The sequence below is a fragment of the Phascolarctos cinereus genome, unplaced genomic scaffold (genome assembly GCF_003287225.1).
Source record: "Phascolarctos cinereus isolate Bilbo 61053 unplaced genomic scaffold, phaCin_HiC Scaffold_5;HRSCAF=322, whole genome shotgun sequence".
NCBI classification, from domain to species: domain Eukaryota; kingdom Metazoa; phylum Chordata; class Mammalia; order Diprotodontia; family Phascolarctidae; genus Phascolarctos; species Phascolarctos cinereus.
Window position 1 is genome coordinate 145,655,130 of NW_027555958.1, and position 25,723 is coordinate 145,680,852.

The following is a 25,723-nucleotide window of genomic DNA, read 5'->3' on the forward strand; positions in this document are numbered from 1 at the left end:
CATAAGTCCACAAGACACCTGAAAGAGGTTGCAGCCAAAGGGAAGGGTGGAGCTGAAATTTATTCAAGGTTACTAAGGCTCAAAAGGAAAAATGCTTTACTTGAAAGCGTAGTAAAAAAAAAATTTCCCTACATCCGATGGTCATATTTTTTAGAGGATAAAAACAACCCTTTAAAAAAAGTTGAGAAAATCTCTTTGAGTCATTGGCTTACACTCTCTAAGTAAGTCTCCTTTCAGTTAACTGGGATAATTATTATAGGCATTTTACATAGAGTTAGTTACAAAGTATACTAATAAGCTAGATTGTCAAATTATGTCAATCAGGTCTAACATCAACTAGCAAATTGCCTTTTGTGGAGGAAAAAAATGGGTAAGATGTGAATCTCCAGAGTAATAAAAACCTCTCAAACTCACTTATCAATTAGTTTATTCCTACTTTCATATTTTGGTTTTTTATGGATAAAATTGTACGTTTTCATAGTCATAGCTTCATAGCCTCATTTCTTACATCATCTTAATCACTGAATGGTGTTGCCCCAGGCAAACTGAGACCTGGGAAAGACCTTAGCTTAAAAAGACCAAGGTCTCCCACTACACCCAGAGCCATCTCCAGTCATCCTGATCTATGTCTTGGATCCAGATGGCTCTCTGTAGGAGAGAAGGAGGCTGATGATTTTGCACAGCCCTGCCTCACTTAAATCCAATTCACTTGTAAGTCAAGACATCGCCCTCCTGATGTCATTGGTCCTCTTACAGAATGAAGGGCAAACAGCAATAAACGAGTAGTTCACCAGAAGAAGGAAGCTTGGTATAGCAGAATAAGCATAGAATTTTGCTTCAGAAGACTTGAGTTAAGGTTAATCCTCACAACAAAACTGTGAGGTAGATGCTATTAATATTGCAGTTTTACAGGTGAGGAAACTGACAGGTAGTAAGTGTCTGAGGTGGGATTTGAATTCAAGTCTTCCTGAGTTCAAGTCCGTTATTCTATCTAGATGCCATGGAAAATAGGGAACTCCATTGCCTTCCAAGAAAAGTACCACATGAGCATAAGATCATAGAGCTAGAGCTAGGAAGGACCATGGAGGGAATTGAGTCCAACCCCTTTATTTTTTAGACGAGAGAACTTGGGCAAGGAGAATTCAAGTGACTTGCCAAAGTTCACATAAATATCTGAGGGAGGACTTGAAACTTCAGCATCCTCGGATACAAGCCTGATAACTCTATTCGATATGCTAACTACTTGCTAGTGTAAGCCAGGAATTGGACAACCTTCCAAGAAAAATAACCCCATGGCCATTTCTCAGTAGATGTTGGGCAACATCATCAAGATCCCACCTGGTGACCTTCACATTGGGAGTGCCCCAACGATCATGTTTTTCAAATACCACATCATCAGAGCTTTGTTCTCTATTGTGGTTCTTTTGTCTTTGAAGCTTAGAGCTCTGAAGTCTTAGAGCTCTAAAGGGAAAGGAGCAGAGGTGTACTGAGAAGTGTTTAACAACCATGATTCTAAATCGCATGACATACTTTTATGTTTAGTCTACATTGTTCACATTTTCTCTGTCACTTTCTTAAGCTTAGGTAAACAACAAAATAACAAAGCAAGACCTGATTTGTAGTTTGCGGATATCCAAGGCATAAATGCTCACACTGAAAATTTTAAAATTGGCATGAGATAGCTCCTGCATACCCCTGGAGTATGTGCTTATTTGGTTTGTCCAGTTGGTTCAATGCTAATGAAACCAAGGTTCTATAGTTGACTTTACTTGTTTCTGGGGACAGTAAGGCCATGCTTTTCCCTACCTATAATCAAAACGTGTGCCTTTAGGCAGAAAGAGGACCAGGGAAAGTTTATATAGGCGTCCCAGCTCAAATTCAAATCCTGTCCCATATACTTACTAACAGTGTGACCTTGGGTAAGTAGCTTAACCTCTGACTCTGTTTTTCCATTTGTAAAACAGGGGTAATAATAGCACCTGCCTCCCAGGGTTATTGTGAGGATCAAATGAGATAATATGTTTAAATTCCTTTGCAAAACAAACAACTATGTAAATGCTGCTGTTGCTGCTGCTGCTGATGTCCATCATTATAATTGATTAGAAAAATGACTCAACGCATGTAGCCTACTGTGAATCTATGAAGGACACAGTATTACATAATTAACAAGCTTTGGGAATTGCCAAGAAATAGAAAGGGAAGGATAATTCAACTCAGCAAATTTGCATAAACCTATGGGTTCCTGTTCCAAAACTGGGGAGGTGATATGTTCTGATCAGAATATATCTAGAGTGTTATGTTCAGTTCTTAAGGCAACATTTTAGGGACAGTATTAAAAAGCTGGAATCCATCCAGAAGAAGTGACCAGGATGTTGAGGGGACTAGAGCACATGCTATATAAAGAGAAATAAAAAGAAGTGGGGGTGTTCAGGATAGGCCATCTGGTCCAACACCCTCCCTCCTTTTACAGATGAAGAAATTGGAACTCAGGGAAGGGAAGTGACTTGCCCAAGGGAAGACTTAGAATATGATAGCTATATTCAAGTATTTGATGGGCTGTAATATAGAAAAAAAAAAGTGAAAACTTGTTTTACTTGGCTCCAGAGAGCACAGCTAGAAGCAAGAAGTGATAGCTGCAGAAGCAGATTTTGGTTCTAAATTAAGGAGAAGCCTTTTAACAACTAAAGTTGTTCAACAGTGGAATAAGTTGTCTCATTTGGTAGTAAGTTCCCCATCTATGGAAGTCTTCAAGAAGGGGCCTGAAGACCACTTATCAAGGGAATTCTCAAATCTGAGTCATACTAGATCAGTAGCGTCAAACAAACAAGACACTATCTTTCAGCTCTGAGCATTTTCTCTGGCTGTTCCGCCGTGCCTGGGAATGCTCTCTCTTCACTTCCAATTACTGACCTCCCTGGCTTCCTTTATGTCCCAAATAAAATCCTACCTTCTACAACCCCTCTTAATTCCAATGCCTTCCTTCTTTTAATTATTTCCTGTTGATCTTATATATAGCTCACTTTGTATGTATTTGTTTGCATGTTAGATCGTAAACTCCTTGAAGGCAGAGACTACCTTTTATCACTCTTTGTATCCCCAACACTTAGCACACACAGTGCCTGGCACATAATTGGCATTAAATAAATGTTGATTGACTGATTGGTTGAAATTCAAATAGAAATGGGAGGCACTAATCTATACATAAAGATTCTTGAAGGCCACTTATTGACTTAGTTTGAAAATGTAGTATTATCTATGTTTTATTGTGTTTTTATTATTTTGTTAAATGTTTCCTAGTAACATTTTAATCTAATTCAGGCTGTACTCTGGAGTGTTGTGGGCAGCATGCAGCCTGTTGGCCATGTGCTTGACTCCTCTGTACTAGATTATGTCTCCATAGTTCCTCCCAATTTTGAGATTCTATGATTAGCTAATAATAATTTCATGAAATATGCCTTCTAATTCTATTCTTATACTCTGTGCTTTCCATTCTCCTGACATACAGTAGCAGAAAGGATAAGAGACTAGGGGTTAAGACACCATGTTCTAGTCACAACTTTTTCATTCACTGTGTGTTTGCTAAACCTTTTTATCATGTTTAACAGAGTTGAACTTAGATGTGTCCTGGTCCCCTTCGGCAGTCTAGTGAAACTTGTGAACCCCTTCCTAAAATAATATTTTATGTTAATGCGAAAAATAGGATTACAATAGGAAAACAAATTTAGGATCACAAAGGAAACCATTTATATTGAAAAACAGTTGTCAAAATATTTTTAGGGGCCCTGGAGTCAAGAGGACCTGAGTTCAAATGTGGACATCAGACACATAACACTCACTAGCTGTGTGACTCTGGGCAAGTCACTTAACTCCAATTGCCTCACCCAAATATATATATGTATGTATGTATGTATATGTATATGTGTATATGTGTGTGTACCTATATATATATATACACATACATACACATACATATATATACACACATAATTTTTAAATATGTTCACAGACCCTGGGTTAAGAATCCTTGGTCAAAAGCAGACATTTGAGGGAATTTGGGTATGTATTATTTATATAGCTCTCTTGCCAGAATTAGATTTACCAAGTAACTTCAACATCTCCTTTGACTGAATAGACTTGACGAAATTTGTGGCATCAGTAGAAGCATAGTACGTACACACACACACACCTGGGCACATAGTTAAGTAACAGGCCACCCAGCTTTGGGATGAAAAGAGATGGGCAAAGGGGGTCAGCCTTACAGAGGTAAATAATAAAACCCTCTCACACATTAGAACTGAGGATATTGATTTGATGTCAGCTATAATGATCTGCCTTTTTCACTAGAAATATTCACCTTTCTCCTAAAATGACCTTTTCCTATTATCTCCTTTGCTCAAATTTTATACAATTGCTGCTGCAATATATCTCTTGAATGCAGGAACATTGACTCTTCTTATCGGGGTACTCAGAAGTGACTTAGAGCTTAAAATACTTGGAAAAATCATTCCATGTATATGTGTATACATGTGTACATGTATGTGTGTGTATCTTTGAACCTACAAACAATGGCCAAAATGCCACTCAGCAGAAACATATCCTTTGAATATTCATATCTGAGTACGTTTCAAAGGGACCTAGTTCATGATTCTTGCAGATGGAAAGAAGCTGTTACAATTTCCCAAGATGAAAGAGGCAATCCCTTTGTACCAGGAGTATGGGCTGGGGTGGGCGGGTGGGAGGGCAAATGTTCCTCATGGCAGGGTGGCTGATTTGATAGGTGAGATAGAAATCTTCTGTTTTGATAAGCCATTTTCTGTTTGAAAAAACAAACCCAAGAACTAGAAATTCAAGGAGGCTGAGGAGTCACATTTTCCTTTTAAGATCGTTAAGGAAGGTAATATCTTGGGGAATTTAAGTTTTAAGAAATGAGGTTTGAAATACCTTTCAAAGGCAATGCAGTGCTGTATTTATTCAGGCCGTGGTTGTGTTTTTCATGTGTGTTTGGTCAGAACAAAATGAAAAGTGTGATTCGATATAAATACTAAGTCCAGATGGAGGTACTAATACAGTGTTGTAAGAGCATGGATTTAGATGTGGGAAGTCACAGAGTCCAACACCCTCATTTTACAGGTGAGGAAAATGAGGCACAGAGAAGATAGGTGGCTTGCCCGAAACCTTACAGCTGGGAAGTGTCTGAGGCAGGATTTGAACACAAATTTTCTTGACTACATATTCAGGATCCTGTTCGCTATGCTTTGGATAACACAAATTCTTTATTTACTAGCCCCAGTAAGAACAGTGTCTATGCTTTTGGGTCATGGAGAGAGGAGCATATAGGTAGCAATCTGCAGCCAGATAGAAAAGAGGACTTCAGGTTTTACAGGACACTATACTTTTCTACAATATCCTTAACAGATAATGTGCATAATATTTTCTGAAAATATATATAAATGCTAATAGCTGAACGAGAGAAAGAAATAGAGAAGCTATGTGCAAAATCTAGTCTCTACTTTAATGCTTCTACTAAGGAGAGCCCACCAGCTCCTAAGGCAGCCTATTCTACTGTTGGATGGTTGTATTCATTAGAATATTTTCCCTTAAGTTTAGCCAACATCTGCCTCTTTGCAATTTCCACTTACTGCTTCGAGTCCAGTTCCACGCCAGGCTAGGACCAGCAGAGATATTATGCAGGAAGAAACCCCAAAGGGGACCATCCCATGAGCAAATAGCATGTGCTCTCCAACTTCCCCCTTCTTTCCTCACGCACAACATAACAGGGAGCTAGCTGTGAATAAGGAAGGCCGCATATGTAAAGCAAAACTCAGGAGGCGAAAAACATCCTGCTTTACCCTGCCATATTTCTGTCAGAACTGAGGATTATGCTGGCATATTAATGCCTGTAACAGCATGACAGTCAAGCCAGAGTGCTGTTCAGGAATCTCCCATTAATGAATGGTCGTCACAGCAGTTACACAGAGACTCCCAGTCCCACTGCCAACCTCTGAACCTTCCCATCCCTCAGGAATAGAATTATTCCTAATGGGAAGAACAGCTGGAATTAAAGTAAAATAAGAGGTTGTTATTTTTTTTCCTTCGGGGGTTGGAAGAAATTGAAGGAGCATATTACAGCATTTTGACCTGATTTGCTTTACTTTTTTTTTTCTAACCTAATATGAAAAGTCTACAGACTATAGTCTAGGGGACAATAGTGCCTTCTGGTCAGCAGTATGGTACCTTGTTCATAAAAAGGTTTGGTTTGGTTTTATTTTTCTCCCTGGTATCGAGGTCAAAAATGGAGCAGTGGTAATTATTCAGTTTCATAGCATGTTCTTTTTACTTTAAATGAGAATATTGTCATCTTTTTGTGATATTGTTTTGATGGGGAAAAATATGCCCTCTCCTTTCTTCCCAATAATTCCCTACTTCCAAGTGACTTTAATGGAAAATACCTGGACTGGACATTCAGAAACTAAGGCTCTAGTTCTGGCTGGGTTCCTGATGAGCTATGTGTCACTAATTGTGTCCCTTAACCTGTGCAAACTTCAATTTCTTACCTGTAAAATGATGGTGTTTACATCATGTAATGTTCAAAGCACTTTACATGATATTCTAAGATTTTGTGATTCTATGATTCACTATCTAGATCAGGGGTAGGGAACCTGTGACCTCAAGGCCACATGTAGCCTTCCAGGTCCTTGGGTGCCACTTTTTGACTGAGTCCAAGTTTTACAGAACAAATCCTTTTATTAAGGGGATTTGTTCTGTGAAGTTGGGATTCAGTCAAAGAGACACACTTGAAGACCTAGAGGGCCACAGGTGGCCTTGAGGCCTCAGGTTCCCCATCTCTGGTCTAGATCCAGTGACAGACCAGACCCTCAAGTATATGAGAAGAAATTAGAATGAGACTCTGGAGGGGAAACTCGTGGAACACATACAGCTGAAATATTTTCATGGAAGGGATCACCACATTTTGAAATTCTTATGATGCTCAGAAAGTTAAATATATAATGATAATTGTGTCCAGTCATTGTAGTCATGTTCAACTCTTCGTAACCCCATTTGGGGCTTTCTTGGCATAGATACTAGAATGGTTTGCCATTTCCTTCTACAGCTCATTTTACAGAGGAGGAAACTGAAATAAATAGAGTTGAGCGACATGCCCAGGGTCACACAGCTAGTAAGATGAGGCCAAATTTGAATTCAGGTTTTCCTGACTCCAGCCCTGGTGTTCTATCTACTACTGCCTAGGTAGCCAATAATAACAATACTGTTTCTAAAATTCACCAGGAGGAATTAGGTCTGAGATCATGATCCAGATTTCCTTGAAATATGTATAAAAACTGGACCCATTGGGAGAGTAAGACTACCTTGAATATTTTGTTATAAAATTCTCTTAGAAGTAGATCTGCCAGTAATGTCATTAGTCGCCTTTACATTTTTAATATTAAAATCCGTTGTCATCTCCAGTATTTATATTAGGAATATGTTCTAATAAGAGGGACCAATGATAAAAAATCATTGCCCAAAGATGATAAAGAAAAGCAAGGTCAAATAGAAAGTAAGGCATGAAACCTGAAACAATATTCAGCCTGGTAATGAAAAACAACATAGGTATCTAACTTTTAAATGAAGGTCATTTTAAAACAAATGCTTTCAAATATATCTGGATGTGGCAAATGGAACTAAAATTACTAAAAAAAAATTGCTTTGGCTATGCACAGTGGAGAACAAAGAAATGTGACAATTATCCCATCAATATGACCACTATGCATGGCCCTCAGAAAGTAGAGGCCCCATACCTCTGAACCATTTAGCTTGACCATTTAAACTGCTTCAATTTGTTTTGTAATTTTCAGATGGCTACTTCATGCTTTTACCGTATAAACATGAAACTAAAGTATGTAAGGAAAGAGCCCTTTTCTCAATTCCCCAGCATGAGAGACAATTCACTAAAACTGTAATGACTATTTTATTGAATGCTAAGAAACCTTAAAGGAATAACCCCTACTTCTTATATAAACAGTAGTTACATATTCCAATGAGATAGTGAGATTAAAGAAGTAATTGGGATTCAGGATCCCACCAAGATTCAATTCACATCTCTCTCCTTAAGACATCATTCTGCTAAATGAAGGCAGAAACGGAGGCAGAATTAACCGGCTTCTTTTAAGTTGGGTAATTGCAAATGCAAAATGAATATCATTCTGCAGCCAGAGAGCCAGAGGACAACTTGAGCCAATGAAATAATGGTAGCTATGATAAATAATGTATGCACAATATCAAAAGCTGAATGAGAGAAAGAAATGGAGAACCCATTTGAAAATTTGGAATTTGCTCAAAGCTGCTCCTAGAGTGACTCCCAGGAGGAAAGGAACAGAGCAGTAATAAACTCTGTAGCTCTGTATAATTTATAAACTTTCTTCCTTTTCATTTCTAACATTGGCCCTTTATGATTAACCAGAGAAACAAAAAGCTAGATAGCTTCCATAGCCATTTGATAGAGCAATTATAAACATACTAATATAGTCTCTACTAACAAATGGTGTCTATTTTCCTTTTAATCTACACACCTACCCCCTCCCCCACCCATAATAAATTTGACACACAAACTGACTTCCATGCTCTTGTTCACATGCCCTTCTTCATTTGTTTCATTTTCATTACAGCTCTCTTAACCAACCATTATAACCAAAGAAAAGTTAATTCCTTATGACAATATTAGATTGCAGCCCTCAGTTAATTTTTAAAATGGGATTGCTGCATGTCCTCTGACAGCAGGGCAAATTGAAAGCTAATCAAGGAAATCTTTTCTCAAGTGCCGGTATCTTTCCAAAGAGATTTCATGTCTTACAATGAGAGGATTATTTTTCACTTTAATAGATACCGTATATCATGCAGCCATATTGAAAGAGGTCAGGTCTGTTTGTAAAAGTAGATATTAAAAGATATTAACAATAAAATTCACTTAGGAGACTAAACTATTTCACACACACAGAGTTTTCCTTTGGCACTGTCTCACTCTTTCTGAATCAATTCTTCGTTCTCATCAGGACCATCAGTCTCTCAAGTCCTCCCTATTCTTCTAGGGCCCTATAGGTCTGGTTTCACTTCCCCCCCTTTATTATCAATCTGGCAGTGAAATATTGCTTTCTTTCCTTTTGTTGATCTTACCCTGCTAATTTTCAGTTTCTATCTCTACCCTCTGCATTCTCTGCTCTTACTTATGAGACATCAAGAATTGATGGGGGAAGTAAAAAAAAAATGCAAAATAAAAATTATACTAACCGGATCTCTTATAAATTCACACAATCTAACCTAATCTAAACCCTCACCACTACAGTGTTTTTTCACATATTTTATGTTTGCTATTGCAATCTGAACTATACAATTACTGTAGTGTGTTGGGGAGAATATCCAACTAGAAGTCAGAAGACCAAGGTTTTAGCCCTGGTTCTGTCATTTATTGGCCATGTGACCTTGGGCAAGTCACTTAAACTCTCTGAGCCTCAGCTTCCTCTTCAATGGAATAAAAAAAAAATGCCTGCTTCTTTCAAAGGATAATTTGCATATCAAATAAATTGTAACAATAATTCACTATTCAAAGTTTCCTTATTTTGTGTTGGGTGTTTCCTCTGGTTGCAGATTTCAACTTCTCTATGGCTTGATAGTTTTGGAGAGTTAGTATGGCCCAAAAAATTCATCAGCCTGTAACCAGCCTGACACTTGGACCCTTTCTGAACTTGGATAACTGGTTCTTGGAAAACAAGCATGCAGTCAATTATTGTGCTCATATTTAAGGCTTCCATTTTAGGGGACTTCCAAGAGCCTGTACTCTATTGGAATAACCTTTAATAAACAAGCATCACCTCCACACCCTGATGAAACACTAGAGTAAGAATTTGAAGATGTTCTGTGCATGTGTGAAAGCTCTTGAAAGCTCTGGAATCCTGTATAAACGTAAGGTAGCATGTTGGGTAAATAAATGTTTTACATCAATATTCATTGCCTTAGATGCCGTACATGTTAGAATCAATGACTGGTGAATGTTTGGTTAGAGTTTATTGGGTTAGAAGGTTAATGTTACAGCTAAAACATAATGTCATTTGGCTTTGCTGCTTGCCAGTCTTTAAAATGGGTCTGATTGTGACTAAGTGGTGGGAAGAGTTAAAAAAAGTCTTCTCATATTTCCTCTCTTGGCTTTCGTTAGGCTCCCCTTCCTCTGATCAAGTATGTACCTACCCCAGAGCATCTACCACCTCCCACTTGTTTTCATTCTTTCTTCTTATTAGCATCCAAGTAATAGATGAAATGATGAGAAATGTAAAATTATGGAATATCTGGCTATTTTTATAAGGCATCTCTGAACTTTGAAAAGAATAATTCCCAGATGTTGAAGTGAAACTAGCATTTTCACCGAGCTCTCCCAATACCTCCCCTCTACAACAACATAAAAATGCACCAAACAAAATTCTGATCAGGGAAAGCCTAGAAAAATTCATAGTGTCATCTTTCCAGCCCAGGGCAGCTTAGGAAACTAGAAAGGACTGCACACATGGGGTGAGGGCTGATGGAAGCTGCACTGGTTGTGTGGTCTGTGGTAGCAGCAGTGATGTTCTTTTTCCTTAACATTTAAAAAAAATTTTCCTTAAGATTTAAAAAAATTCTTTAGTAGTTTGAAGAAACAGTAATTATTCTGATTTTTACCTACAAAAAGACATTTAAAGACTGACAAAAAAGGAGACTGTTCTAATTATCCTTTTTCAGTCTTTGTTTTTCCTTTTTTATTCTAGGAAAACATGTTAGTATCCCTTCTCCCTTCCCCCAAGAAGAGTTTTCACTTTGAATATTTAACTATTGTGAATATTACTGATGTAAAAAAGATTAGGAAATTATTCTTGGAATTTTTCTACATAGCCTTACTCAAAAGAATTTGAAATAGTCAAGGCAATTGGCCTACATTGGCCATGTGGAATGTTACCAATTCCCTGGACATGGGGCTTCAAACTTTTGCTTGTGTGCTTCAGGATAGCAATAGTGGATCTGCAGTCCCATCAATGTGAAGTTCCCAGCAACCAATATAAACACATTTTCAAGCTATACAGCTTTTGTCACTCAGTATCTCTCCTGTAGGCCAACCAAACAACATACTGGGAAAATTCCTTTACATCCCTTGATATTCCAAAGAAACAGTCTGTTAATCAATTATCTCTCACTCTAGATATATGATTAATCTATGTCTTCTTCCCTTCATATATTTCTATGATAATATCTTTCATGTCCTTTCACCTGTGTAATTTTTCATTGGTAATACACTAGTTTTCTTGTGCCCACCATGAATGTCTCCATTGATTCTTGGATGGCCTCTAATTTTAATTGTTTGGAAGGTGGTATCTCATGTTTTTTTCACAGTTTTTAGAATCCCTGAAGAACAGGGATAGGGGATAGAAATGAACCTGTGAGTCCAGTATCATTATTGTAAGGAACTCTCAAGGGAGGAAACTCTCTGCCAATGTAAGTCAGTCCCTTCTTTAACATTTAACCTTAGAGAGCTGCCTAGAGTTAAGTGATTTCCCCAAGGTCACATAGCCAGTGTGTGTCAGAAGTGGGACTTAAACTTAGGTCTTCTTGGCTTAGAGGCTGGCTTTCTAGCCAATATAGCATGCTGCTGCTGGAAGAATATTGGTATTAAAAAGATGTCCCTCTTATACAATGAGACACTTGAGTTCATTAGGTACAGCATTGTTTCCCAGAAGCAATAGAGCCCACTCTTCATCTTGTTCCGCAATTTGGGGCACAGTTCATTGTTTATTTGCAGTGGCCTTACAAAATATGTAGATGATGGAACTGGTCAATGGATTGTCCCTCCACCAGAAATCACTATGTGGAAAATAGACATCATTCTTCCTCCCAGCTTTTGAGACCATTTAAATGGCCTCTTCCAGCATTCTCTGATATTTAGAAAAAGTGAGGTGACCCCTTATGGGCTGAATTGATTGAGAAGCTTCCATTTGCCAAGACATGTTAAAGGGACTATAAACATGGCTGCTTCTAGTACAATAGCAAAATCTCTTTAATGTGTACTCCCTGAGAGAGAGAAAACTCTTGGTAATGTCTATAATGAGAAAGAACTGTGAAACCAACAGTCCAACTTCTAAAAAGGCCAATAATATAGAAACCAAAATCAGTGTTGTTTTGTAAATCATACCACCCTATTACATCCAAGTAAATATGGACTTAACAATCCTCTCAACAAACACACCTTCCAATGTATTTTATTTGTTCTTGAAAATAGAGGTGGTCTTCCCTCTTCCAAGTGCAGTGCTCCTGAGCCAGAGATGCTTTGCTTTGCCTGTTGCCAGTCAAATTTGCTGTCCCAGGAGGCCTAGTACTCTGCCTGCTACAAATGCCCTCTGCTAAGCAGGTGAAAAAGGAGAATGGTGATCAGCTGAGCCAAGTGAATAAATTCAAAGGTCCAGTAATAAGAGCTCATGGGTCTACAGCTGCAAAATTCCTGAAGGCCAGCATTCTGAATGGCCTATTAATACTATGAACTGCTAAATAAAATCACCAAATGCTTAAGAATGACCTCACTTTTTTTTTCAACTCAATTATCTTATCAATGGGAGCTTTAGCATTTATTTTATTCTTTTCTTCTTCAAAGTGTATTGCAAAGAATGACTAATTCTCCTAGCACCCTGAAGGTAGGTATTATTATCCCAATAAACAAATGACTCACTCCGTGTCTGTTCAGGTCTCTGCCCCCACTGGCCCCTCACTCCAGTTCATCCTGTACTCTGCTGTCAGGATAATCTTTCTCAAACACTGTGAACAAGTCAAGTCAATAGGTATTTATTAAGCACCTGTGGTGCTAGGCACTGTGGGAAATACAAAAGAAACAGAAGATCTGGTGCCAGCCCTGGAAGAATTTGCCATCAGTGGAGGTGAGGAGATGTGCCTATGTGAAATACTGGGGGAAAAAAAAATCCAAGGCAGTGTATGATCAAGTGGAACGTGATATGGCAGCCCACTTTAATAAGAGCTTGTGTATGGAGGAGGCGGGTCTTAAGCAGGGCCTTCAAGGAAGTGTAGAATTTGGATTGGCCAAGTGAAATGAAGGAGGCATTCCAGACAGAGGGAACTCCTTGAGAAAGAGCACCAAAGCAAGATTGAACATGTAGAGAACCATAAAGAAAGCAACCTGACTGGAGTGGAGGGTTCATGTTGGTGAGTACCTAGAGATAACATCATTCTGTGATTGTTTTAACTTCCCAGCTAAAATATACATTCCTCTGGGGCTGAGTAAAATGCTGAGTACAGAGTAGGCATACTACCAACTGCCCACTTTGTACCTGATAAGTGAAGGGGACTGGTTAATGAAGAAATTTGAATTGAGAGGATGTGATCAGTAGGCAGCAGGAAACTATTATACTTACTCTTTAGCAGAAGATTGCTAGAATAAAAATATCATTTTTGTAAGATTAATTGAGGAAAAGTAATTAGGAAGGTGTGATAGTAGAAATTGGACTCATGAGTTGAGAGGGTCATAAGACTTAGTGCTGGAAGAGACTGTATAGGTCACCTGTTTCAATATCTTTAGTTTATAAAAAAAAAAAAGGAAACTGAGACATTGAGAAGTTGAATCACCTGCCTGAGGTTAGAAAGCTGTTAAGTAGCAGAGCTAGGATTAGAACCCAGGTCCTCTGATTGTAAATCCAGTGTTCTTTCTGCTACAGCATGCCTCTGAGCTTGTATTTTAAAGAGAAATCATAGCATTTTAGAGCTGGAGGGGAGCAGAAAGATCTTTGAGTCAAAGCTGATCATTTTCACAGATGAGAAAAGGTAGCATAGTCTGAGAAGAAGTATAAGATTGTAATGAAATCAGGATTTTAAAGTTTATAAAGTGCTTTCCTCAAACTCTGTGAGACAGGAACTGAAAATAATCCCCTCCCCCCATTTTCCAAATGGGGAAACTAAGCCCAAGAGATTAAATGATTTAGCCTGAGTCATGCAGATTGGAATTCAAACCCAATTCTTCTTCAGATATGGGGAACTACATAAGCAAAAACAAAGGACTGAGGGATGAACTAAATATACATGGAAAGTAATGATGACTGAAATGGAGGTGTGTAATAGAGAGTTGCAGAAAACGAAGCTGGGTAAGGAAGTGGGGGGGGGACTGGATTAAAGAATTTATTGTAGGTAATATTAAACATTAGGTGAAGTTTATATTTTGTATCACAAGGCTCTCCATTTTGTACCTGTAATAAGATTAGACTTGGTGGTCTTGAGATCAACATGTCTTCCTTTAAGGGATACTGGAAACCATTGTTATAAGATTAGGCCTGATGGTCTTGAGGCCATCATGACAGTTCTCCTCCCACCCTTCCAAACCTCCCCTTCCCCATTCCCCACCTTAAGGGAGGCTGTAAAGTTACAGACTGGCTAGAAAGAAAAGTACTGGCTAGAAATATCTCTATCTATACATACACACACACAACACATACATATACCTACACATATATGTATGTATGCATGTGTATGTGTATATATGTATGTATACATATATTGTATATAGTATATTAATAATAAATAATGTGATGTAGATATGTTTATATAATACAATAAATATAACTTATAAATAATATCTTAAAATAATAAACTTTTATTTGTGATTTATTATATTTATACTTACATATTTAATTGTATAGTATATTATTTATATTATATATTTATAATTGTATGTTTAATTTAATTATGTATTATATATTTTATATAAACAGATATCCATATTTATATTTATATGTCTATATATATTAGCTTAGTATTAGTATAGCTATATGCCAAAATATCTTTCTAACAGCTGCTCGTGTACCTGTGTATCCCCCAGAATTCCCTGTGTGCCCTGAATCTTGACATACAAATAAGCCAACTCCAGACAACCACTAAAATCAAGGTTTAAGTATCCCACTCTCAGAAGAGCCCTTTGGAGCACATCTCCTCTCCCTGGGAGCACACAACTCTTGTAGGACCAAGCCCTTGCATATGTATGGAACCATGTTTCTGTGCTCCCCAATTCAACACTACCCTTATGTGATTTTTAGTCCATGTTAGTGTGTATGTCTGAATTGTGTTTCAGATCCCCTTCACCTTCTCCTTTTCTCCCCTTTCTCCAATCTTCTTTATTGGTGGCCAATAAAATTAACTATTGAACTTGATCCCCAGTATTTTATGTATTATTCTCAGCATCTGAACTCATTAAGGTGTTTGTTTTCTCCAGAGTGTCTGGTTGGGCCATGGGCCTCCCCCTAGACATAAATTAGCTGTTCAGACAAGGATTTTACCTATATAAGAGATAGGCACAAGATAGGGACCTGGTGTTGAAGCCAATACATCCTGGATTCAACTCCTAATTCTGCAACATACTGGTTTTGTATCCTTGAGTCACATAACCTCACTGTACTCTAGGTAGCTCCCTAAGATAATTATTTGCAGAAAAAGTTCTGATCTGCTTTGGTAGAAGGAGTTTCCTTACCTGGGAGTTCCCAATTACAAGTCTGCATCAATATCCCACAACCATATGAAAGAATTCTCCAAATTACTAAAGGTAAAACAATTGCAAATCAAACATCTCTGAGGTCCCACCTCATACATAGTCAACTGGCAAAAATGATAAAAGAATGAAATAGCCAATGCCAGACATAGGAAATTCAGAAAGACTGGTACATAAATTTTCTTTGGATAAAGTAGTAAATTGTTCCAATCACTCTAGAAAATAATTTGGAATTATGCTTTTTTAAAAAGTAACCAAAATATCCATGCTCTTTGATTCAGAGATCCCACTGCCAAGAATATATTCTACAGAGATAAATTAAAGAATTGGAATTGGAAAGAATTGAAAACAAAGTACAGTAGATAACCATTGATTGGATAATAGCCAAACAAATTGTGTTACAAAAATATGAATGTAATATTACTGTGCCATAGCAACGAATATGAAAAATACAGTGAAGCATGGAAAGACAAATTTATGCAGAATAAAAGAAAATAGTATACATCATGACTACAACAATATGATAGAAAGGACAAAAACTCCTATATTTTATGGTTCATATGGAACTTCTTTAAATTTATAAGAATAAGAGCAATTGCCCATTTTATAAATGCTCAGTTCTCAAAAGAACAAGTATGAGCTATCAATAGCCATATGAAAAAAAATGCTCCAAATCACTGATAATTATACAAATGCAAATTAAAGAAACTCTGAGATTCTATCTAATGGTCATTAGATTGATAAAATTTATAAAAGAGAAAATGTCCATTGTTTTAGGAGCTGCAGGAAAATAGGCACATTAATACTTTATTTTTGAAGTGAATTGGTCAATTCTAGAATTGGTCATTCTAGAAAGGAATTTGGAACTATGCCCAAAAAAATCATTAAACTGTGTTTATCCTTTGACTTAACATTAGCAAAACCACTAGAAAAATTAAAGAAATAGGAAAAAGACTTATGTACAAAAAATATTTATAGCAGTACTTTTTATAAAGAGGTATTCATTTGGAGGAATTGATGACCAAATTGTGGTATTCAAATTAATGATGTTGTAAGAAATGATAAATTTGATGTTTGAGAGAAATCTAAGAAGATTTCTATGAAATTATGAACAGGTCAACAGAACCAGGAGAACAATTTATATGATAATAACATTGTAAAATATTTTGGAACACTTAACAATGCAGTGACCAACCAGGATTCCAAAGGACCTATGATGAAGAATGCTACCTATCTTCTGACAAAATGGTAATTGACTCAAAATGCAGATTCAGACATGTATACTTTTAGATGTGGTCAATATCAGAAATTCATTTTACTTGACTACGCATATTTGTTACAAGGATTTTGTTTTTCTCTTTCTTTGTCAATGTATTGGGAGTGGGAGGCAGAAAAAATAGGGTTTTACAAATTGAAAAAAAAATTTAAATGTTATTTTGTTCCAGAAGAAGAGATGAAAAATCCATCTCTGTCCTTTCATTGAAGAAGTTCATGGATATGCCTGTAGGAAATTGCAGATACTTTCAAACTCAGTTTATACATTGCTTCGTTTTTCTGAGTTGCTTTTTTTATTTTTTTGTTAGAAGAGATAACTTGTGAGGTAGTGGAAGAGGAGGAACGTATTTGGAAATGAAAAATGATACAAAACCAAAAATATTTTAGAAATTATAGAAAAAAGAAAAAAAGTTACCCTTCTTAACTAGCTGCCGTAACAACCTTAAGGAAAGTGTGCTGAGAATGAATGAGATGTAATAGAAAGAAAATCAGACCTTGCGTTGGCCTTGCTGAGTGACCTTGAACAAGTCACTTACCTTTTTGAGTGGGTTTCTGTTTCCTCACCTATGAAATTAGAGATTTGGTTTGTATGACCTCTAAAGTCCCCTCTGAGTTATGACTTTCTTATTCCATGAGATTGAGGTATTTCTTGAGGCTGATACTGTCTTTGTTATGTGATTCTTCCCTTCCATTTGCTTTTTTTTTCATTAAAAATATAATTAAAATAATATTGGTAGGCTAAAGATATAATATGGCTAGACAGAAATTTATCTTTTCATGTTCATTCTGTTCTTTGGGATAAAGCTATCAAATTACAGACAGCAGAGCCATTCAGATCTCAAGTTGCATATCTTCTCCTCCCTGGCAATATTCTTTTACTTGAATTGATTTAGAAAAAATTATGTGATTGCTCCATATTGTCATTTACTGTGGACATTGTTGAACAGTTTCCAACTAGTTCATTTTATTCTCTATGTGGGGTTCCTAATCTTAAAACACCAAGTCTTATTTTTTTTAATCTTTTCACAGGTGTAAAAGTTTGGGGTCATTTTCTTTTTAATTCAAGAATAGAGAACATTCCTTCATCACGTGTGAGAACCAGCTGACTTTCTATTAACCAGTATGAATCTATATATCACCACTTGCTCATGGGTGGTTTCTATGTTTTGGTCTGTACAGATTGAAGAAGTCCTGAAGATTGATGGAGGGCCATGCTATTCAAACAGCAGGCGTTGCTGAGACAGAAGCTCTTTGTGCTGGGAAGTCTTGCTATTGGAAGTCTTCTATATCTAGTTGCCAGAGTTGGGAGCTTGGATAGGTAGGTTGAATACACTATACCTACACACACACACACACACACACACACACTTCCATATACATATACATTTAATTGATATATGAATATATTTCACATGTGTATGTTCACATATATGTATTCTACCTATACATATACATGTATGGACATTCATGTGAATATGCGTGTATGCTATGAAGTCAATATTGATTTATGCTTCTATAGGATATCTTTTTAAGTGTATCCATTTGTTTTCTTTGTCCCAAATTCCCATGAAATATGCCTTCTGCAGTTCTGAATTTGATTGAACCTTCCTTTGAGGAAGCAAAGAAAAGAAAAAAGTTTCAAGTAGCCCCAAGCCCTGATATTTGTCCATATGCATTTGTATTCTGCAGGCACTGGCACTTGTTTGTAAAAGGAACATAAAACAGCATATGGTAAAAATGTAATTCCGTGAGCTCATTCTGGTCTGCGTGCATCTGTGTATTGACCTCTAGCCTTAGCAAAACAGTGATGATGTATTTATGTATCATCTTCTCCAAATTTATGAGTGGGCAATTAATGTGTTACCATAATAGTTAAAATTATGTATAAGCCTGCAAAGGAACTCGTCAAGTTTGAAAATCCTATTGTGCTTGAAAGACGGCTGCTGGCTTGGAGAATTTTAACTATGTTAATTAGCTCCAGCTTTCAATCAGGCTCTGAATGCACCAGGCGAGGTGCCTATCTCTCTGAGAGATTACCCTGAGAATCCTGGAAAATCCAAAGCGAAGAAATTAGTAGAGAGCAGGCAAACACTTGAAATGCTATCAGGGATGTGAGAGTCCCAGCACTACCAAATGGCTTCACACTGAACAAGTTTGGAAAGTCCTGGATTCTCAGTGATAGGGGAAGAACAGAGAAGCTAATTTCTGAAATGAGAATAAACCTAGAGAGACTGGGGTCCCCAAAGGTTAAGGAAATATTGGTTGGAATAGACAAGCTGTGCCTATCTCACTTCTTGCCTGTAAAATCCATTTCTTCCACTGGAAAGATTGAAGCTCTGAATTCCTGCTGCTTCCTCCACTAACCCAGCAGCCATTGTTACTGAAAATGCAGCCGGGCTTAAAATTGGTATGATAGCCAACTTTCAGCTTTCCTCCTCTAACCGGGGCCTGGAACCAGACCTATATGTCTGAGTCCTCAAATTCTAAGCAACAAATACTTTAAGATTATCCAGCCAGAGCAGAGGCTGAGATTCTTTTGAATTGTATACTGAGCCCTTTTGACAACTTAATTCCAAATTCCTAACGAGGCTCATCACTAATTAGAAACAAGTCATGGCTAGTGATCTTATGGGTTGCTAAGGGACAGTAGTTTCGCAAGCTGATGCTTGGCTACCAATAAAATAGCATAAACTGAAGGCTGCCTCTCTGGCTGCATCTTTTTTTTTCTTAGTATTAGCTGCTCCTAATAATTTGCCTTTTTTCCCCAGTCATTACTTCCTTCTTCTCTTTTTTTTTCTCCTTGATGCAAATAAATCTGATCTTTTTGTAAGGGTTTGCATTGCCCAGCAGGCTTCTCCAGAAATTCTCTGCTTGGAGACTTGGCCAGATTATGTCTAAACACTGAGAGTGGTGAAGTTTCTTGGAAAGCATCTATTACTTTCATGTCTGTCAGTAATCTAGATGACTACATCCCACATACATATACTATGAATATAAATATATAATGTTAAAGTACCTACATCTTGAAATATTTTCTTTTAATGAAATATAATACTGTGTAAGTGTCTTTCCCATGCCTTCTCAGTGAAAAGAATATCCATGCTGTTAAGCACTAACTGTTTTCTGTTTACAGATTGACCATAGTATTTACAGTCTGAAAAGGCTTTTGGGATCATCTGATCCAAACTTCTCATTTTTCAGATGATGAAACTGAGACAGAGAGATATGAAGTCATTTTTTCAAATTCATACAGATAGTTAGATATTAGCAAACTCAGGACTTAAATCTAGGCCTCTAACTTCAAATTTAGTGCTTTCCTTCCTATACCACACTCCCTGCTTACAGATAAAGGAAAGGCAAGCAAACCTGTAATGTTTATCTGTTAAGAGTAGCAATTAAAGGAAGGACAGTTCCACAGAGACTTTGCATTACCAGAGTGACTGGAAACTTCATTCAGTAGGATTTAATTAAATGGTCTCGTATGGATAACATTATCTCCTCTTGAAAAAGTGGCTTAACCTGATTTGTTAGATCAACTTGGGAAAATTAAGACTGAATTTCAGAAATGTACCATACCCTCAGGATGAGGCAATTATTAGATTATATAGGATCATTGGTTTAGAGCCGGAAGAAACTTTAGAGTCAGTCAGTCAATAATCACGTGTTTACTAGCCCAGATATTGTATTAATACTAGGAATACAAAGAAAGGCAAAAAACATGGTTCCTTCCTTCAAGGAGCTCACAGTCTAAAGTATGATACAAAATATAAACAACTATGTAAAAACAAAATGTATACAATGTAAATGGAAGATAAACTTAGAGGTAAGTAACTAGCAGGGGAAAGTTGGTGTGCGTGAATACTGGAAAACGCCTCTTGCAAAAGATAGGATTTGAAATGAGTCTTCAGGGAAGCCAGGGAAGTTAGGAGGCAAAGGTAAGAAGGAAGAGAGAATTCCAGGCATGGGGGATAGCCAGTGAAAAGGCACCAATTGAGCAATCACATGTCTTGTCCAAGGAATATAGAGTGGAGTAAAGTATAAAAAGACTGGAAAGATAGGAAGAGGCCAGGCTGTGACAGGCTTCAAAAGTCCTTTAGTAATTATCTAGTGATTTTAGTCCAACTGCCTCATTTTATAATTGTAGAAACCAAGGCCTACAAGACAAATTAACTAGCCCAAGATCACACAGGTGCAAAGAAGCAGGGTCAGGGTTTGGATCCATCTTTTGGCTTCAGATTCATTCCTTTTTCCACGTTATCACCAACATTTGCTGTACCTAGTGAAATTGTTGATCTGATCAATTTGTTTCACCAATCATTTGTAAAATATTTGTTATGTTCACTGCCTGGTGCTTCTCTGAGGAACATACTCAGTCTCTGTTCTGGAGAAGCTTAATCTAGTAGAGAGAGAGAGAAGAAACATGAACACAAATACCTATGCCGAAAAACAGGCTATGCTCAATGCATGGGAGCAGTATATGATAAAGTGTCAGGAAATCAGGTCATATCATCTCTTAACAGTGATCATCACCTCCTCCTTCAGCCAAGGTTCCTATTCAGTTTACAGAATTGCCTAAGCAGAAACTCTCCTTTTATACTCCATCCTTGTTATTAGTTTTGATTGGAAATATCAGCTAATAATAATAATAATAATACCCCACCATGTGACTGAAAAAACTCACATGTGGACTGAACCAGGTTAAGATGTAATTGGAAATGTTTAACAAAATAAGTAAAAATATAATAAAACATATAATATTATCTATATTCTATTAAATTTTTACTTATCAATTTACTTATCAATTATCTACAGCAGATTGCACCCTATTAATTTTAAAAATTACTAAGTTCTCCAGTACATGTAAATGTGACAGAGTTTTTATACTTAAAGCTAGGGACATGCAGAGATGTATATGACATTCTCTGCTTCTCTTTGTCTACTTACGTAAAGAGATCAAGAATTTTCTGCCCCCTCAATCCTGTGATTCAGTAAAGGGGACAGGGACAATTAGACTATAAGCTCTAAATCAATATGATTTCTTGATTGCAGGAGAGGTGAGGAGAGAAGGAAAAAAGGAAAAAAAGAAATTTACATGATAACTTCATTAGAATAGAAAGTTATGCATAATAGATTTGTAGTTTCATGTGCAATCATCTCTTTTATTATACTATTTTATGGAAATGTTTATTTTATTCCATAAATTAAAAATAAAGTAAATTTTTAAATTTTTTAAAGAAAGTGAGCTTAATTTCTCCTCTATGTTAGCTCTAAGTTTTTATTCACAAGCAGAAGAGACATGGAGCGATCTAGCTCTATCCTTGAACTAATTGACTCTGAATTTGCACAAGTGCTCAGTGAAACATGCTGCACTTGCTGTTGAAAGTTGAATGTGTTCTAATGTTCATAGTTTGGGGTTCAAGAGGCTTCATGGCAGTGAATAGAGATACAGCCTTGAAATCAAGAAGACTTCGGTACAAGTCCTGCCTCTGACACATACTCTATGTATCAACCTGGATGAGTCACTGAATCTAAGATGGCACATTGATTTAGTAAAACACATACTAACATTACCTATGTTGTATTATGTTTTTATTTATTTTGTTAAGTGTTTCCCAATTGCATCTTAACCTGGTTCAGTCCATACTCGTGAGTTTTGCAGTCGCTTGGGGGACCCAGGTTTGACACTTCTACTCTAGACTTCACTCTCTAAGATCGTGAGTTGGACAGAAAGAGAAAGAGCCAACCTGCATTGGTAAAGAGAGGTTTCTCACCCAAAATACCAATGAAATCACAGGTCCAATCAGTCAGCTAGAATCTATTAAGCTCCTACTGTGCTCCAGGCACTGTGCTAAATGCTGGGGATACAAAAAATGGCAAAAGACAGTCCTACCCTGAAGCAGCTTACAGTTCAATGGAGAAGCTTATAGTCTAATCGTCCCTGTCCCCTATACTGAATCACAGGATTGAGGGGACAGAAAATCCTTGATCTCTTTACGTAAGTAGACAAAGAGAAGCAGAGAATGTCATATACATCTCTGCATGTCCCTAGCTTTAAGTACAAAAACTCTGTCACATTTACATGTACTGGAGAACTTAGTAATTTTTAAAATTAATAGGGTGCAGTCTGCTGTAGATAATTGAAAGTGAGGTCCGGGACTGTTGTTTTGTTTTATTATTATTACTTTTTAATCAGATGTCCAAGCTTTTTAGAGTGTTCAAATGCCAAAGAAGTACAAGGAAATTGGGCATCCCAAAAACACTCATCAAAAGATTTTAAATCTGCCACCTTTGCACATTTTCCAAATGATGCTAACCAGCAAGCTGCTTAAAAAGCCATTAATATGACTAATGTTGTTTGCCCATCTTTCCCTGCAAGCGCAAGTATACTCTGTAGTCAATTAAGTGCTTGGTGAATAAACAAAAAAAATTTTAAGGAGCAATAATAAAAAAAGAAGGCTATCAATTATATGTGCTTTATTGAATGTTAGGTTCCCTAAAATAAAATTCCTCAAGCATATGCTCATTGTGGATTTCAGTGAGTTTTTGTTTTGTTTTTTGTGCTTTTAAAAGTCTTTGCTCACTCTATCTGTCTTGAAAACCAGAAAAATGAAGAGTTGATTGCAATGAGCGTCTTAAAGTCTCCATTTGTTGCTTGCAGACTACAACCCATTTGCCCAATTGAAGGTCGATTTGGAGCCCGCAGTCAGGCTGAGATCCCACTCCGGGCACTGCAATTCAAACGTGGCCTTCTCCACGAGTTCCGGAAGGGCAACGCTACCAAGGAGCAGATTCGACTCCACAATCTGGTCCAGGAACTCCCCAAAGCCATCATCATCGGGGTGAGGAAAGGAGGCACCAGAGCCCTGCTTGAGATGCTAAATCTCCATCCTGCTGTGGTCAAAGCCTCACAGGAAATCCACTTTTTTGATAATGATGAGAATTATGCCAAGGGCATTGAGTGGTACAGGAAGAAAATGCCATTTTCATATCCTCAACAAATCACCATTGAGAAGAGTCCTGCCTATTTTATCACAGAGGAGGTACCAGAAAGGATTTACAAAATGAACTCATCCATCAAGTTGCTGATCATTGTCAGGGAGCCCACAACAAGAGCTATTTCTGATTATACTCAGGTGCTAGAGGGGAAGGAGAGGAAGAATAAAACCTACTACAAATTTGAAAAGCTGGCAATAGACTCTAATACCTGTGAGGTGAACACTAAGTATAAGGCTGTGAGGACCAGCATCTATACAAAACATCTGGAAAGGTGGCTGAAATACTTTCCAATTGAGCAGTTTCACATAGTAGATGGAGATCGGCTCATTACAGAACCATGCCAGAACTCCAGTTAGTGGAGAAGTTCCTCAATCTTCCTCCCAGGATCAGTCAATACAATTTGTACTTCAATGCTACGAGGGGGTTTTACTGCCTGCGGTTTAACATTGTCTTTAACAAGTGCCTGGCAGGCAGCAAAGGACGCATTCATCCAGAGGTAGATCCCTCTGTAATTACCAAATTGCGCAAATTCTTTCACCCTTTCAATCAAAAATTCTACCAGATCACTGGGAGAACATTGAACTGGCCCTAAATGAGTATATCCTACAACACTGTGTGTTGCACCAAGAGGGACACAGTGTCTTCTTTAGATTCAAATATGCACTTTTCCAAAACACAGCTATCCAAGTCTTTTTTTTCACCCCATGAATACTTGTATATATGCAGTGTGTGACCAAATATACAGTGGGATCCATTTCTTTTTTCTACTGAGAAGTAAACTGAAAACAATTTAATCTCTACATAGTTGTATCATTTTTTAGGCTTTTTAGAGGAAAAAGAGGTGGCATTTGGGGGGTAGTAAATGAATTCAGCTCTTCTTCAAAGAGTTAGTCTTCCTTTGACGCAAAGTTTGTCACTTGCCATTTTCATAAATCTAAGCCAAATGATTAATACATGAGACTGTACAGCTGGTTGTGAAGCTTCTGGATAGGTCAGAAAGTATAGGATGAAGTATACATATGGTATGCATATTTCTAAGAGAATACTGGCTCTTTAATTCAGATGCTGAATTAGTGCCGTGAAACTGGGTCATACTGTTTTCATCTTATTTCCAAGAATGTCTTATCTCATAACAATTTGACATTGTTCCAAAGTTCCTGTGGTGAGTTTGCACTATTATTTTCTTGTATGGACTATTGTGTCACCTGTAGCATGTCAATCACTTGTCCAACAGTCCAATCTTTTGCCCTCTATGTTGTATGTCAGCAAAGAGAAATGTTGTGTACATAGTGTATATTGCCTGTAAATACTGGTTTCACAATAAGTAATTCTATTTTGTAAACTGAATATGGCTATTTAATTTATTGTGGAAATTAAATTTATTGTGGTATTTAAAATGCGAATGGATTAAAACGACTATATGTGAACTTTCTTTTCAATTTCTTTTCCCATACCTCCTGCTGGCTCCCTAGGCCATCAATGTGTGTCTGCAGATGAGAGGGTATAAGAAGTGTATATACTCTTTTTAATTTTTGTACCCTTGAGGAAACATATTTATGAAGTGAAGCAAAGTATATTTAAAAATCTCAGCCATCTGGATATCGGGTCTAATAACCATCTCAGAGAGCACTAGTGCTCATTAGCTACAACTTTGCAACAATTAATTCATTCCCTTGCATTTGCTTCCCCTGTGCTAGAAGAGCAACAAGGAACATGTGAATAGAACCCAGGCACAGTGTTAACAACAAAGCACTTTCCTGGATGCCCTAATCAAAGTCAGCCCAGCAGAGAGATTAGATCAAATAAGATGGGACCATTTCTGCACTCTGTTTAGACCAAAAGCTGCTGATGTTTCAGAAAGGAAGGCAGGATTTCAGTCCTCACTCTTTGAAATGAAAATAT

At 37.3% G+C, this 25,723-nt stretch overlaps 1 protein-coding gene across 1 annotated transcript in view; it reads left to right on the forward strand.

Annotated features, from left to right (window-relative positions):
- HS3ST5 (heparan sulfate-glucosamine 3-sulfotransferase 5) overlaps positions 1-25,232 on the forward strand; it is a 306,841-nt gene extending 281,609 nt beyond the window's left edge. The window contains 3 exon segments of the mRNA XM_078156763.1: positions 18,005-18,143; positions 23,484-24,157; positions 24,160-25,232. Of these exon segments, the coding sequence (XP_078012889.1) occupies positions 18,037-18,143; positions 23,484-24,157; positions 24,160-24,413 (1,035 nt within the window). The 5' untranslated portion in view covers positions 18,005-18,036 and the 3' untranslated portion in view covers positions 24,414-25,232.
- Positions 25,233-25,723: the final 491 nt, after the last annotated feature.